Source organism: Hypanus sabinus, chromosome 1 (genome assembly GCF_030144855.1).
Source record: "Hypanus sabinus isolate sHypSab1 chromosome 1, sHypSab1.hap1, whole genome shotgun sequence".
NCBI classification, from domain to species: domain Eukaryota; kingdom Metazoa; phylum Chordata; class Chondrichthyes; order Myliobatiformes; family Dasyatidae; genus Hypanus; species Hypanus sabinus.
In genome coordinates, this window is record NC_082706.1 from 101299096 (window position 1) to 101313634 (window position 14539).

Consider the following 14539-nt stretch of genomic DNA (forward strand, 5'->3'; position numbering starts at 1 on the left):
ATCCCACTCAACCCAATATACCTAACTTCTCGCCATATCTTTTGGTTCCCTGACCGATAGGAAAAGATCAATTTCTGCCTTAAATATAGCCATGAACTTGGCCTCCACCGCAATCTGTGGTAGAGCATCCCACAAAAGCACTACGCTCTGGCTTAAAAAAAAAATTCCTCCTTACCTCTGTTTTAAAAGGTCGCCTGTCAATTTTGAGGCTGTGCCCTCTAATTCTGGATAACCCCACCATAGGAAACGTATCTCCATATTACTCTATCTAGTCCTTTCAACATTTGGTAGGTTTCAATGAGATCACCCCTGCATTCTTCTAAATTCCAGTAAGTACAGGACCAAAGCTGCCAAATGAGCTTCATATGTTAACCCCTTTATTCCAGGAATCATCCTCCTGGACTCTCTCCAATGACAACACATCCTTTCTGAAGTATGGAGCCCAGAACTGTTGACAATACTCAAGTGTGGCCTGACTAGTGCCTTATAAAGGGTCAGCATTATCTTTTTGCTTTATATTATATTCCCCTTGAAATAAATGCCAACATTGCTTTTGTCGTCTTTACCACAGACTCAACCTGTAAATTAACCTTCTGGAAGTCTTGCACAAGGACTCCCAAGTTCCTCTGCACCTTTGATGTTTGAGCCTTCTCACTAATCTGCACTATTGTTCCTTTTACCAAAATGCATTATAATACATTTACCAACACTGTACAGTATTCTATCTGCCATTTTTTTGCCTATTCTTCCAACCTGTCCCAAGTCCTGCTTCAATTGCATTCCTTCCACAGCACTACTTACCCCTCCTATCTTCATATCATCCACAAACTTTGCCACAAAGCCATTAATTCCTTTATCAAAATCATTGACAAACAATGTGAAAAGCAGCGGTCCCAATACTGACCCCTGAAGAACACCACCAGTCACTGGTATCCAACCAGAAAAGGCCCCCTTTATTCCTTCTTGCTGCCTCCTGCCTGTCAGCGCTTTCTCTATCCATCCCAGTACCTTTCCTGTAATGCCATAGGATTTTATCTTGTTATCTTGCTTCGTGTGTGGCACCTTATCAAATGCCTTCTGGAAATCCAAGTAAATGACGTCCACTGCCTCTAAAAAGCCACCTCGTAGGTTTTCAACAAACGCCCGCTCATACGATCCAACACCAACCTGAGATTCCCATCCCTTTGCATATTGAAGTTCCCCATTACAATTACCCTTATCAGATGCGTTTTCCAGCTCTCTCTCTCTCGTTTATGATTGAACTGCATTACCAAGCTGCCAGGCTGGTTACTCTAAACTACATTTTTTTGTTCACGAGCAGCATTCTGATTATTTATTTATTTCAGTTTAAGTTCCTGCAAATTTTCTAGAGTGAAATTAGCTCAGACCTCTGAATACGGGTACAATAAGCTGACCACGACTTTTAGATGTTGGGGCAATTGGTTTATCATTGTTATATCTTCCGATATACAGTTTAAAAAAATCTTGAATGCCATTCATATAGATCGTTGCAAATATAATTACAAAGGAAAAATACAAAGAAAGAGATAATAACACAATACAGCAACAGAGAAAGTTTATTGTGGGACTTGATGCCTTCTGCCTGAAAATCAAAGAGGGTGACCCATGGCCAACATAGCTTTTAGTCCAGAATTACAAAAGAGTGAAATGTGGTTTTGTGGTCCGATTTGATTCGGCTGTATGGGCGGGGAGCGAAAGAGGAAGGGCTCGGAACGTTTGTGCTGCTCCACAGTGTGCCGGAGGAACTGTTTATCAGTTGTAAGCCACGCGCAAGATGGTTGACGTGGGCTGCGAGTTCGAGGATTCAGTCTTCGAAGAGTTTCGGGTGAAGAAGGCGGTGCAGAAATCGGAGTCAAGCGTTTACAAAGCGAGATTCTGCGAGCCGGAGGTAAGAGGGCGGGCGAATGCGGCTGGTTGACCAAGTTGACATTGTAACTGTTAGCGGGGCTGCGGTCTGACAGTAAATGGGATCCGGGGTGCACCCTTGGAGGTAACTGAACGAGCGGGTAAATACTCGTTGTGGAAGGAAGGACAGCTTCGGGGCACTCTTTCACTGTGTCCAGTCTCTGAAACTTTAATGTTTATCCTTAGCAGCTGTGTAATGATATTGGCGTCTTTCAGAGGAGAGGAAATTTACCTGTTGCGGCTAATGGAGTTATTTGGGCGAAATGGAGGGGGGGGGGGGGGGGAGAGAGAAGAAGGAGACTGTAATTTACAGCTGTATAAGGTATTGGTTTCTTTTTCAGCTGTAAAACATTTGGGATATTCTGTTCAGTTTTGGTCACTTTGCGATATGGAAGATACCACTGAGCTAGAAAGAATCCAGAGGACGTTATGAGGGCTCAGGGGACTGAGGAGTTAAGCAGGTTTGGGGCCTTTCTCATTAGAGCATAGAAGAAAGAGGGGTAATTTTGTGGAAATGTATAAAATCATGAGGGCATACATAAGGTGAATATAAACTGCATTTTTCCCAGGACTGCGCAATCAAGATGAGAAGGGAGAGAATTATTAGAAACTTGTGGAGCAACTTTTTCACATGGAGGGTCGTCCGTAGATATAATGAGTGGCAAATGAAGTGATTGAGGCAAGTACACTTGGCAGGGCACCATGGTAGCATAGCGGTTAGTGTGATGACTTTGCAGCAGGGGCATCCTGGAGTTTGCAATTCAGTTCTGGTGCCTTCCGTAAGAAGTGTGCATGCTCTCCCCAGGAATGCATGGGATCCCTCTGAGTGCTCTGGTTTCCTCCCGGTTAGTTGGTCACTGTAAATTGTCCTATAATTAGGCTGGAGTTACATAGGTGGGTTGCTGGCTGGAAGGGTTTGTTCTGCAATGTATCTATAAATAAAATAAATATTAATTCCATTTAAAAGGTACTTGGGCAAGTACATAGATTGGAAAGGGTTATGGGCCAAATGTGGGCAAGGGGTTCTAACGTAGGTGTGAATCACAGTCAGCATGGACCACCTGGGTTGAAAGTCCTGTTCTCAGGCTGTATTATTCCATTAGGTGGTCTTTTTCTTTACAATTGAAAACAGATTAATTAACCATTATCGCTCTTCTTTATGGGAGCTTACTCTGGGCAATTTGGTTGCTGCACTTCCTACTGCACAAACATTTAAAAGCATTTAATTGATTGTCACATAATTTTATCCACCTTCCTCTCACCCCACTGCTGATTCTCCCAATGTAATCAAAACCAGCACAATTCTAAGCTTTTTTGTTAAGCGTAGCAAGTTAGTGCAGTTTGCTTAGAGCTAAAGCAAATGATTCTGACTTACCCAGTCTGTCCATGTAACTGAGGTTCCTGTTACCTTTTGGAGACACGATCTCATCTTCACACTGAGAATACTGTCGGTCATATTGTGTACCATTCATTCATGCTAAATAGGATAGGTTCACAGCAGATCTGGCTGCTTGTAACTGAACATCCTCAAAGTGCTCTAGACCAGCAGCAGAAATGGTCTGTGTCACAAACTGTAACCTCAGAATTCAGCACATCTATCTTTGTAAAAAAAAAAGTCCGGTGATTAATCCACGTTTGATGAGGAGTGCAGAAAGGCATATTGGAAGCAGCACTAGCCATCAGTCAAGATTCCTGTAACTGCGACACAGAACTGGGTGCATGCTAAAGGACAAAAGTAACTTGTACAAGTCAGAGCTAAGTAATCGTGCATCCAATAGATCAATCAAGTTTAGAAGACCTGTCACATCCAGCAAGTGTAATCCTCTGGCTCGGCCAGAACACATTCGTCTCGGGGAAGACAACTTCTGGCCTCGCCAATCTGAGAAATCTCATTTTTGTGGAGGCTATGTGGTGTGCTGGCTGGTTACAGATCCGCACCGCAAAATATTAGACAGAACACCATATGCAATTAAGTGATTGAACTTTATAAATCTTAATCAGAATATAGGGTTAGTAAAGAAAATAAAAAGAAAAGGGCCTATTTTAAGGAAAAAAGTCAAAAGTGCACATTGGAGCTCACTGATACGGCCATTCATCAACCATCGACCTCCTCCGAGTGTTGCTGACCTTTGGACCCTCACTCCCAGTCCACTCCGTCCAGTCGTCTCCCAGCTCCCTCCACGCATGTGTCTTCCTTCTTCCTCTCTTGACAACAAAAGACCATGAAAATCTGTCTTCCAGGCTCACAAGAAAGAACTACATCCCTCTTATTGGACAACATACATTTCAAAGTCCCAGTTATCTCTAGTTGTAGCCCAAACATTGCTGCTACAGATGTAACGAACCCCGTAACTGGGTGACTTACCAGCAAAGATAGAGGCGTCTGTTGGAGTCTGATGATACTATTTTTAACAGTATTTATTAGTAAAAATACACAAAAATAACATCAATGCAAATATACAGATAATACACATCGTCAATACTAAACCTAAAAGTGCAGGTATAATAATAATCAATAAGAAATAAGCTCTATCATTGTCTAGGGGATAATGAATTGTCTGATGGAAATACAGAGTTAGCTGCAGTTCACACAGGCTGCTGCCGTTTGTTTGTCACTGTGCTGCAATTGTTGGAGAGAGAGGGAGAAAGAGAAAAACTTGCTGACTTTCCTTTATGCTTTTGATCCGTCAGATCTCGCTGACGAGGCCGTTCAAGTGCGTCCTCTCCTTTAGCTAAACTGTTCTTCCGTGATGAGCCCGCCACCGCTATAAAACGCTGTCACTGGATTTCTAGCGTTTCTCCTGGTGCATCTAAAGAGGTGTTCCCCAGACCCCTCTTTTATCCTCACTCACGGGGTCTCAGATGTCAATCAGGTTGGGATGATGTAATCCCTCAACCAGACCACTCTGGTTGTCCCCTGAGGGGTTTCAATGAATAGTACAGTACTCAATACACAATTCCTTCTCCAAGAGACAATAGCAGTAGTCAGTGGTTCCGTTCTGCTTATGTCAGGAGACATTCCAAACCTTGTGTATTCTGCGTCTCTCTCTCTCTCTCTCTTTCTCATGATGTGTATCTCTCTCATTTCTTGGGTCTCAGACCCGAAATAATAGCAATCTTGCGATTCTCAAAAAGGAGGGGGCGACTTTGTACCCTTTGGCCCCTCAGAGTTGCTCCACCTTCGTAACACAGAAAAGCCATATATTAGCAGTGAAACATCACAGAGAGGCCATTACATTAGCAGTGAAACCTTACAGTGTGTTACACAAGAAAATTCCGATGCTTCGGTAACTGGTATGTTACCATTGCATGTTGCTAAAGACAAGGTGAAAACATTCACAACTGTTTCAACAGACTGTATGAATGAACTGCCTCAAATTCCCCCTGAAGTCCTCCCACTGGAGTCCATCTGACAATGTGGAAAAGTGCCCAATTCTCAAATGGTGGGAGAAATCAATACTATTTCTACCTAATAACTTCACTATCAATCGTCAGTATTTACTTACCAATAACCCATTTGGATTTCACTGGGACCATCGTTACAGCATTTGTGTAAATATGGAGCAAAAAGTGGCACAGTAGCGTAATTCTATTACAACGTCAGTGACTTGGGTTCAGTCCACGCCCTTGTCTATAAGGAGTTTGTACTGCAAAAATTTCCTACTACGTTCCAAAGGTGTACAGATTAGTAGGTTAATTGAGTGGAGTGGGTTTAGTTGCCAGAAGGGCCTGGGGGAACTGCATTTAACATCAAAACATCACTTAATTGATTGTGGCATCAAGAGGAGCTCTGGTAAAACTGAGGTGGATGGCTGGCATGATGAAGGGAGGGCTCACGAGAGACTGCGGAAGCTGGAATCTGGAGCCACAAATAAACTGGTAGAGGAACTCAGCAGGTCAAGCAGCATGGGCAAGAAAGTAGATGGTGGACATTTTGGGCCGAGATAACTTATCTGGACTGAATAATAGTGGGGGAGTTAGATCCAGCTGAGGAGAGATGATAGGCAGAGGGAGCCTAGAAGAGTGGAAATGATAACAGTAAGGTGTCGATAAGTGGAATCAACAAGGGCTGCAGGTGATAAAACCTGATAGGAAAAGAAAGTGGACCATGGAACCAAATAGGCAGTGGAGAGGGCAGGTGAGTATATTAGTCTATGGGAGTGTGTGGATGATGGGCATTTGGGATGGGTGGAGGAGGGGAAAGAAACAGGGTGATGGGGGAGCTAGGGTGGATGTAGAAGGAACTGGGTAGATCAGGAGGAGAAAGAAAGGGACAAGAAGGAGAGCAGTGTGCCTGAACTTTGAGAATTTACTGTGCAATTGGATTGTAAAGTACCCTGGCAGAATATGAGTCATGTTCTTCATGTTATTAGTATCACACTAGCAGTAGAGGAGGCTGAGGACAGGTGGGTCAATATTGGAATGGAGAAGAGATTTAAAATGTCTGGCAACACGAGCTCTAGAAAGCCAGGACAGACAGAGCACAGGGCTATTTAAACTGGTTGCCTAGTTTGTGCTTTGTCTCACTGATGTAGAGGGGGGCACACTGTTTGGTGAAAGCACTTCACTGGTTGGAGTTGTATTTCATAAAAGGGAAGATAATTGTGGTTGACAATGGTCAATCAACCCATCCTTTCCCAAGAATGTCAATGCAGGAGTTCTTCAGAGAAATGCCCTTGGCCTAAACTCAGCTTCATGAATGACCATTAAAAAGTGAAAGTGGAGATATTTGCTTATGAACATGCAGCTCCTCAACAAACAAAGTAGTACGTGTCTGTGTCCAGGAAGACTGGGGGACTCTGCCATTGAGCAGAAATTCAAATGGAATAATCACCTAAAAATGGGACTACAAAAGCTGACCACATCTTACTAAATTTCTTTTCCTCCATCACCATCACACTGTGGCTGAGGTGTCCACTATTTACAAAACAAGCTGTATTTATTTACTTAGGCTGTTCCAATAGTACCCTCTAGACCTGCAACCTTTACTGCAAAGGAGAAAGACAGTAGCAGACAAGGACACCAGTCCCTGTGGCTGTCAGTCCATCCTGACTTGGAAATATGTCACCAGTCCTTCATCGTTGCTGGGTCGAAATCTTGGAACTCTATTACAGCAGTGCTGTGGGAGCACCTTAGCCAGAAGGAATGATTCAAGAGGTGGCTCACCAGCACCTTCTGAAGAGAAATTAAGGGTGGGTCATCATTACTGGGCTTGCTTGCAATACTTACATCTTGAAAAAATAAACAAAATACTTCCGTTAAGTCTCTGTCCCTTAGTATCTTAAAGTGAGGTGTTCAAAATACTCCAGCCACATTCTACTTGTTATTTATAAATGTTTAGAACATAGAACAGTGCAGCACAGGAACAGGCCCTTCGGCCCACAATGTTGTGCTGAACCGATTAAATTAGTAGTCAATTTCACTGGAAAAAGGTAAATTTATTTATAGTTTGTATATTTGGTTTCAGCTTTAATATCATTGGTATTTGTTGTATTTGTGACAGCAATAGATTGCAATACATAATAAAATAAACTATAAATTAAAATAAGAAATATACATATATAAAAATTAAGAAAGTACTGCAGAAAAAAGGGGGAGAGTGGTGAGGTAGAGTATGTGGATATATTGTTCATTCAGAAATCTGATAGCAGAGAGAAGTGTTTGCCTTTTAACTTAACCAATATAAAAATTCCCCATTTGTTTTCTAATCACAAAATGACCAAGTTATCCACCTCTTCAATCTTAAAACAAATAATGTCTTAAATATTTACTGCCTCTGATCAATTCCAGTGGTTTTGGGATGACATTTCTACCTTGGATGATGTGAAGAAACTGACTGCACTGAAGTTTCGAGGTGACCTGGCATTTAAGCATCAGGATTATCAGGTAACTAGAGCTGCAGCCACCTCTGATCTGCAAATAGCAAGACCCACACTTTCAGAAGAAGCCTGCATTTTGTCTGTTCAGTCGAGTGGACATGGTATCCTCAGCTTCATGACCAAGTAGAATTGAAGAATGAATGACTGGGGTACTGGCACAAGGGTAGGGTTTCAGGTTCTTGGATTAGTGGAATCTCTTCTGGGCCACCGTGACCTGTACAAGACCGATGGATTGAACCTTAACTGGAAACGAACCGATGTCCTGACTGGGAGCTAGTGCTACTTGAGAGGGTTTAAACTAGTTCAGCAGAGGAATGGGAACCAGAGCACCAGGTCAGAAAGCGGAGGGATTGAGAGGAAGCTAGATGCCATGACCAGGAAAAACGGGCAGGAGTAAGGGTGATGAACATGGATCAGTGCATGGAACTATCATGTTGTGGCCATAACAGAGACTTGGTTGAAATGATGCTTAGAGTTGTTTCGGTATTTTATAAAAGATAAACGAGGAGGCAAGAACAATGGGGTGGGGGTGTATGACGCAGATGAGCTCTCCATTATGGTTTGTCCAAGCACAGCTGAGTCTGTATGGGTAGAATTCAAAAACAAGAAAGGTGCAATTATCCTGATGGGGTCGTACTACAGACCACTCAGATAGCCACCAGGACATTGAGGGACAGATAATGCAGGCAGATTAGGGAAAAGTTTTAAAACAACATGGTTGTTGCAGTGGAGGGCATGTCAGTGGTAGGGAAATATTGTCTTTGCAGGAGAGTATTAGATTGGAGCAGGATAAATTACAAGAGTATTTGGTAGGAATAGTTAATTGGGAACAGCTGTTTTAGGGCAAGTCCACTTCTCACATGTGGAGGGTGTTCGAAGTCCATTTGCACAGAGCACAGGACAGGTATGTTTCAGTCAGAAGGACAGACAAGGACTGCAAGGTACGGGAACTATGAATGTCAAGAGAGAGGGTGAATTTAACCAAGAAGAAAAGGGAAGTGCATGTATGGTTTAGGAGGCTAAAATCGAACAGAACCTTTGTGAATTATAAAGAAGCCAAAACAAACTCAAGAGTGAAGTTAGAAGGGCCATGAGGAGCTATAAAAACTTCTTGGGAAGTAGAATTAAGGTAAGTTTCAAGGCATTCCTTACATACGTCAAGAGCAAGAGGATAAGTAAGGAACTGGTAGGACCGTTCAAAGTTAAAGAAGATACCAGGTGCTTGAAGGTGGAGGATGTGGCCAAGGTCCTAAATGAGTACTTTGTATCAGTATTTTACCAAGGAGAAGGATGTGGAGCGTAGAAAAATTAGTGTGAAGCATGCTAATTTTCTCAGGTATTTCAGGATGAAGAATACAGTAGTACTAGGTCTCTTAAAGAACGTTAAGTTCAAAGTTGAAAGTAAATTTATTATCAAAGTGCATGTACGTCACTACATGCAACACTGAGATTCATTTTCTTGTGAGCATTCACATTAAATATATAGAAGCACAATAACATCAATGAAAAACCGCACACAAGATGGACAAACAGCCAATGTTTAAAAGACAATAAGCTAAGTATGAAAAAAAATAGAACAATAATAATACAGTGATTTGTAAAAGTATTCAACCCCCAATCCTTTGTTTACATAAATGAGTATTACAACCAGGGATCTTGATCAATTTAACAGAACATTTTTGTTTGTGAATCACAAGCTCCTTTTTTCTGTTGAGCCCAGGGAAAATTACTAAGCATGAAAAACTAAAAATTCAAAAAATGAAATGTCAGCAGTTCAAAAGTATTCATCCTCCTTTGCTTAGTACTTTGTTTGAACCACTTCTCACAGTTATTACAGCCAGAAGTCTTTTTGGATAAGTCTCTTGGGTTTGCACAAAGTTGGGGAGTGTGATTTGTCCATTCCTCCTGCAAATTGCTCAAGGTTAGTTGGGAAGTGGCAATGTACAACAGTCTTGAGGTTTTGCCAGAGCTGTTTGATCAATTTAAGTTCAGGACTGTGACTGGGCCACTCAAGGTCACCAATTTTCTTAATTTGAATTCTCTCCATGGTTGCTCTGGCAGTGTTCTTTCAGTTGTCTTGCCAAAAAATGAATTTCCTCCCCAGTTTAAGCTTTCTGGCAGAGGCTAGCAGGTTTTTATCTGTTTTTCCCCTCAGCCCCAGTCTCCTCCTTTGCCCCGTATCCCTTCATACCTTGACCAACCAAGAATCTATCAACCTCTGCTTAAAAATACATAAAGACTTGGCCTCCACAGCTACCTGTAGCAGTGAATTCCACAGATTCACTTCTCTCTGACTAAAGAAATTCTTCCTCACCTCCATTCTAAAAGGACACCCCTCTATTCTGAGGCTGTGTCCTCTGCTCTGAGATGCTCCCACCATAGGAAATATCCTCTCCACATCCATTCTATCACGGCCTTTCACCAGTCAATAGGTTTCAATGAGGTCACCTCTCATTCTTCTGAATTCTAGTGAATGCAGTCCCAGAGCCATCAAACATTCTTCATATGACGAGCTGTTTTAATCCTGGAATGATTTTCATGAACCTCCCCTGAACCCTCTCCAGTTTCAGCGCATCCTTTCCAAGATAAGGGGCCCAGAACTGCTCACAATACTCCAAGTGAGGCCTCACCAGTTCTTTATAAAGTTTCAACATTACATCATTGCTTTTATAATGTACTCTTCTTGAAATGAATGCCAACATTGCATTTGTCTTCCTCACCTTCAAATTAATCTTCAGAGGATTCTGCAGAAGGGCTCCCAAGTCCCTTTGTGTCTCAGTTTATGTTTTCTCTCCATTTAGCTTTCATTTCTTCTATCAAAGTGCATGACAATACACTTCCTGACACTGTATTCCATCTGCCACTCCTTTGCCCATTCTGCTAATCTGTCTGAGTCCTTTTGTAGCTTCTCTATTTCCTCAAATCTACTGCCCCTCCACCTATCTTTGTATCATCTACAAACTTTGCAACAAAGCCATCAATTCCATCATCCAATTCATTGACATATAATGTAAAAAGAACCAGTTGCAATACAGACCCCTGTGGAACGCCACTAGTCACTGGTAGCCAACCAGAAAAGGCTCCCTTTGTTCTCACACTTTGCCTCCTACCAATCAGCCACTGCTTTATCCATGCTAGAATCTTTCCTTTAATTCCTTGGGCTCATAGTTTGTTAAGTGGGCTCGTAGCTTGTTAAACAGCCTCGTGTGGTATATTGTCAAACATGTTCTGAAAATCCAAGTACACTACATCACAGATTCTCCTTTGTCTATCCTACTTGTTATTCATTTCAAAGTTTTCCAACAAATTTGTCTTGACAAGGAAACCATGCTGACTACGGCCTATTTTATCATGTGCTTCCAAGTACCCAGAAATCATGTCTTTAATCAACTCCAACATCTTCCCAACCATCCAGGTCAGGCTATCTGGTCTATAATTTTCTTTCTTCTGTCTCTCTCCTATTTTGATAAATGATGTGAGATTTGCAAATTTCCAGACTTCCGGAACCATTCCAGAATCTAGTAATTCTTGAAAGATCAACACCAATGCTTCTGCAGTCTCTTCAGACAAGTCTTTCAGAACCCTGGGGTGTATACCATCTGGTCCAGGTGACTTATCTACCTTCAGACCTTTCAGTTTCCCAAGAACCTTTTAACTTGTAATGGCAACTTCACACATTTTAAGACCCCTGATACCTGGAACTTCCACCATACAGCTAGTGTCTTTCACAGTGAAGACTGATGCAAAATACTTGTTTAGTTCGTCTGCCATTTCCTTGTCCCCCATTACTACCTCTCCAGAATTATTTTCCAGTGGTCCGATATCCACTCTTGCCTCTCTTTTACACTGTATGTATCTGAAGAAACTTTTGGTGTCCTCTTTAATGTTATTGGCTAGTTTACTTTCATATTCCATCTTTACTTTCTTGATGACTTTTTCAGTTGTCTTCTGTTGGTATTTAAAGCTTCCCAACCCTCTAACTTTCCACTACTATTACACGACTAACTTTTATTATATGCACTCTCTTTGGCTCTTATGTTGGCTTTGACTTGTCTTGTTAGCCAACGTTGTGTCATCTTGTGTTAGAATACTTCCTCTTTAAGATGTATATATCCTGTGCCTTCCAAATTGCTTCCAGAAATTTCAGTCATTGCTGCTGTCCTGTCATCCCTGCCAGTTTTCTTTTCCAATCAATCCTAGCCAACTCCTCTCTCCTCATGCCTCTGTAATTTCCTTTACTTCACTATAATACTGATACCTCTGACTTTAGCTCCTCCTTCTCAAATTTCAGGGTAAACTCAAACAAATTATGATTACTTTTCCCTTAGGGTTCTTTTACCTTAAGCTCTCTATAATCAGTTCCGGTTCATTGCACAACACCTAATCCAGAATAGCTGATCCCCTAATGGGTTCAACCACGCACTGTTTTAAAAAGCCATCTCTTAGGCATTGTAAAAATATCCTGTTTTGGAATTCTGCTCCAACCTGATTTTCACGATCTACCTGCATATTGGAATCCCCCATGTCTATTGTAAAATTGCCTTTTTGGCATGCATTTTCTACCTCTCATTATAACTTGTAGACCACATCCTTACCACTGTTTGGGAATCTGCATACAGCTCCCATCAGGGTCTTTTAACCCTTGCAGTTCCTTAGTTCTATCCACAATGCTTCAACACCTGCTGACCCTATGTCACCTCTTTCTAATGGTTTGATTTCATTTTTACCAAAAAGCAATGCCGCCCCCTCTGCCTTCCTGCCTGTCCTTTCAATACAATGTGTATCCTTGGGCATTAAGCTTCCAACTGTAATCTTTCAGCCACAATTCAGTGATGTCTGCATTATACATGTGAATCTGTAACTGTACATCGACTTTATTCCGTATACTGCGTGCATTCAAATAATACACCTTCAGTCCTGTATTCACCTTTTTTGATGTTGCCTGCTTTGATTTTACCCGATCATCAGCATCTTCTTGCTAGGAGTCTCACTACACATTGCCTCTGTTTGTAAACCAACCACCTCATCTTCAGCACTATCACTCCGGTTCCCATCCCCCTGCCAAATTAATTTAAAAGCACCTGAACAACTCTAGCCAACCTGCCCTCAAGGATATTGGGTCCCACTGGTTCAGGTGTAAACAGTCCCTTTTGTATAGGTCAAACCTTCACTAGAAAAGATCCCAAGGATCCATAAATCTAACTCCCTGCTTCCTGAATCAGTTCCTCAGCCACACATTCACCTGCCAAGTCTTCCTATTCTTACCCTCACTGGCACGTGGCACAGGCAGCAATCCTGAGATTGTTACCTTGGAGGTCCTGTTTCTTAGCTTTCTACCTAACTCCCTAAAATCTCCTCAGGACCTCCTCACCTTGTCTACCTATGTCATCGGTGCCAATATGTCCCAAAAATTCTGGCTGCTCATTCTCTCCCTTTGGGTATACCATAGACCCAATCCAAGACATTCTTGACCCTGACACCTGGAGACAAGATACTGTCTGGGCGTCTCTATCATACCCTCAGAACCTTGTCTCTGTGCATTTCCCCTCCTCCTCTTGACAGTCTTCTAGTTATCTGTCTCCTGAAACCTAAGGGTGACTGTCCTGGAATCTGTTATCCATCACCTCCTCATTAACCATTTAATATAACCATATAACAATTACAGCACAGAAACAGGCCTTCTTGGCCCTTCTAGTCCATGCCGAACGCTTACTCTCACCTAGTCCCACTGACCTGCACACAGCCCATAACCCTCCATTCCTTTCCTGGCCATATACCTATCCAATTTTAGTTTAAGTGACAATACCAAACCTGCCTCTACCACTTCTACTGGAAGATTGTTCCACACAGCTACCACTCTGAGTAAAGAAATTCCCCCTCATGTTACCCTTAAACTTTTGCCCCCTAAGTCTCAACTCGTGTTCTCTTGTTTGAATCTCCCCTACTCTCAATGGAAAAAGCCTATCCACATCAACTCTATCTATCCCCCTCATAATTTTAAATACCTCTATCAAGTCCCCTCTCAACCTTCTACGCTCCAAAGAATAAAGACCTAACTTGTTCAATCTTTCCCTGTAACTTAGGTGCTGAAACCCAGGTAACATTCTAGTAAATCTTCTCTGTACTCTCTCTATTTTGTTGACATCTTTCCTATAACTTGGTGACCAAAACTGTACACAGTACTCCAAATTTGGCCTCACCAATGCCTTGTACAACTTTAACATTACATCCCAACTCCTATACTCAATGCTCTGATTTATAAAGGCCAGTATACCAAAAGCTTTCTTCACCACCCTATCTGCATGAGATTCCACCTTCAGGAATCTATGCACCATTATTTATGAATCACTCTGTTCTACTGCATTCTTCAATGCCCTACCATTTACCGTGTATGTCCTATTTTGATTAGTCCTACCAAAATGTTGCACCTCACACTTATCAGCATTAAACTCCATCTGCCATCTTTCAGCCCACTCTTCTAACTGGCCTAAATCTCTCTGCAAGCTTTGAAAACCTACTTCATTATCCACAATGCCACCTACCTTAGTATCATCTGCATACTTACTAATCCAATTTACCACCCATCATCCAGATCATTAATGTATATGACAAACAACATTGGACCCAGTACAGATCCCTAAGGCACACCACTAGTCACCAGCCTCCAACCTGACAAACAGTTATCCACCACTACTCTCTGGCATCTCCCATCCAGCCACTGTTGAATTCATTTT

General features: G+C 42.0%; 1 protein-coding gene across 1 annotated transcript in view; it reads left to right on the forward strand.

Annotated features, from left to right (window-relative positions):
* Positions 1 to 1622: 1622 nt before the first annotated feature.
* The window catches only part of zgc:101716 (uncharacterized protein LOC492784 homolog), a 33566-nt gene continuing 20649 nt past the window's right edge, over positions 1623 to 14539 (forward strand). Inside the window, exons 1-2 of the mRNA XM_059972998.1 lie at positions 1623 to 1909; positions 7717 to 7812. Of these exons, the coding sequence (XP_059828981.1) occupies positions 1796 to 1909; positions 7717 to 7812 (210 nt within the window). The 5' untranslated portion in view covers positions 1623 to 1795. The remainder of the gene's footprint in view (positions 1910 to 7716; positions 7813 to 14539) is intronic.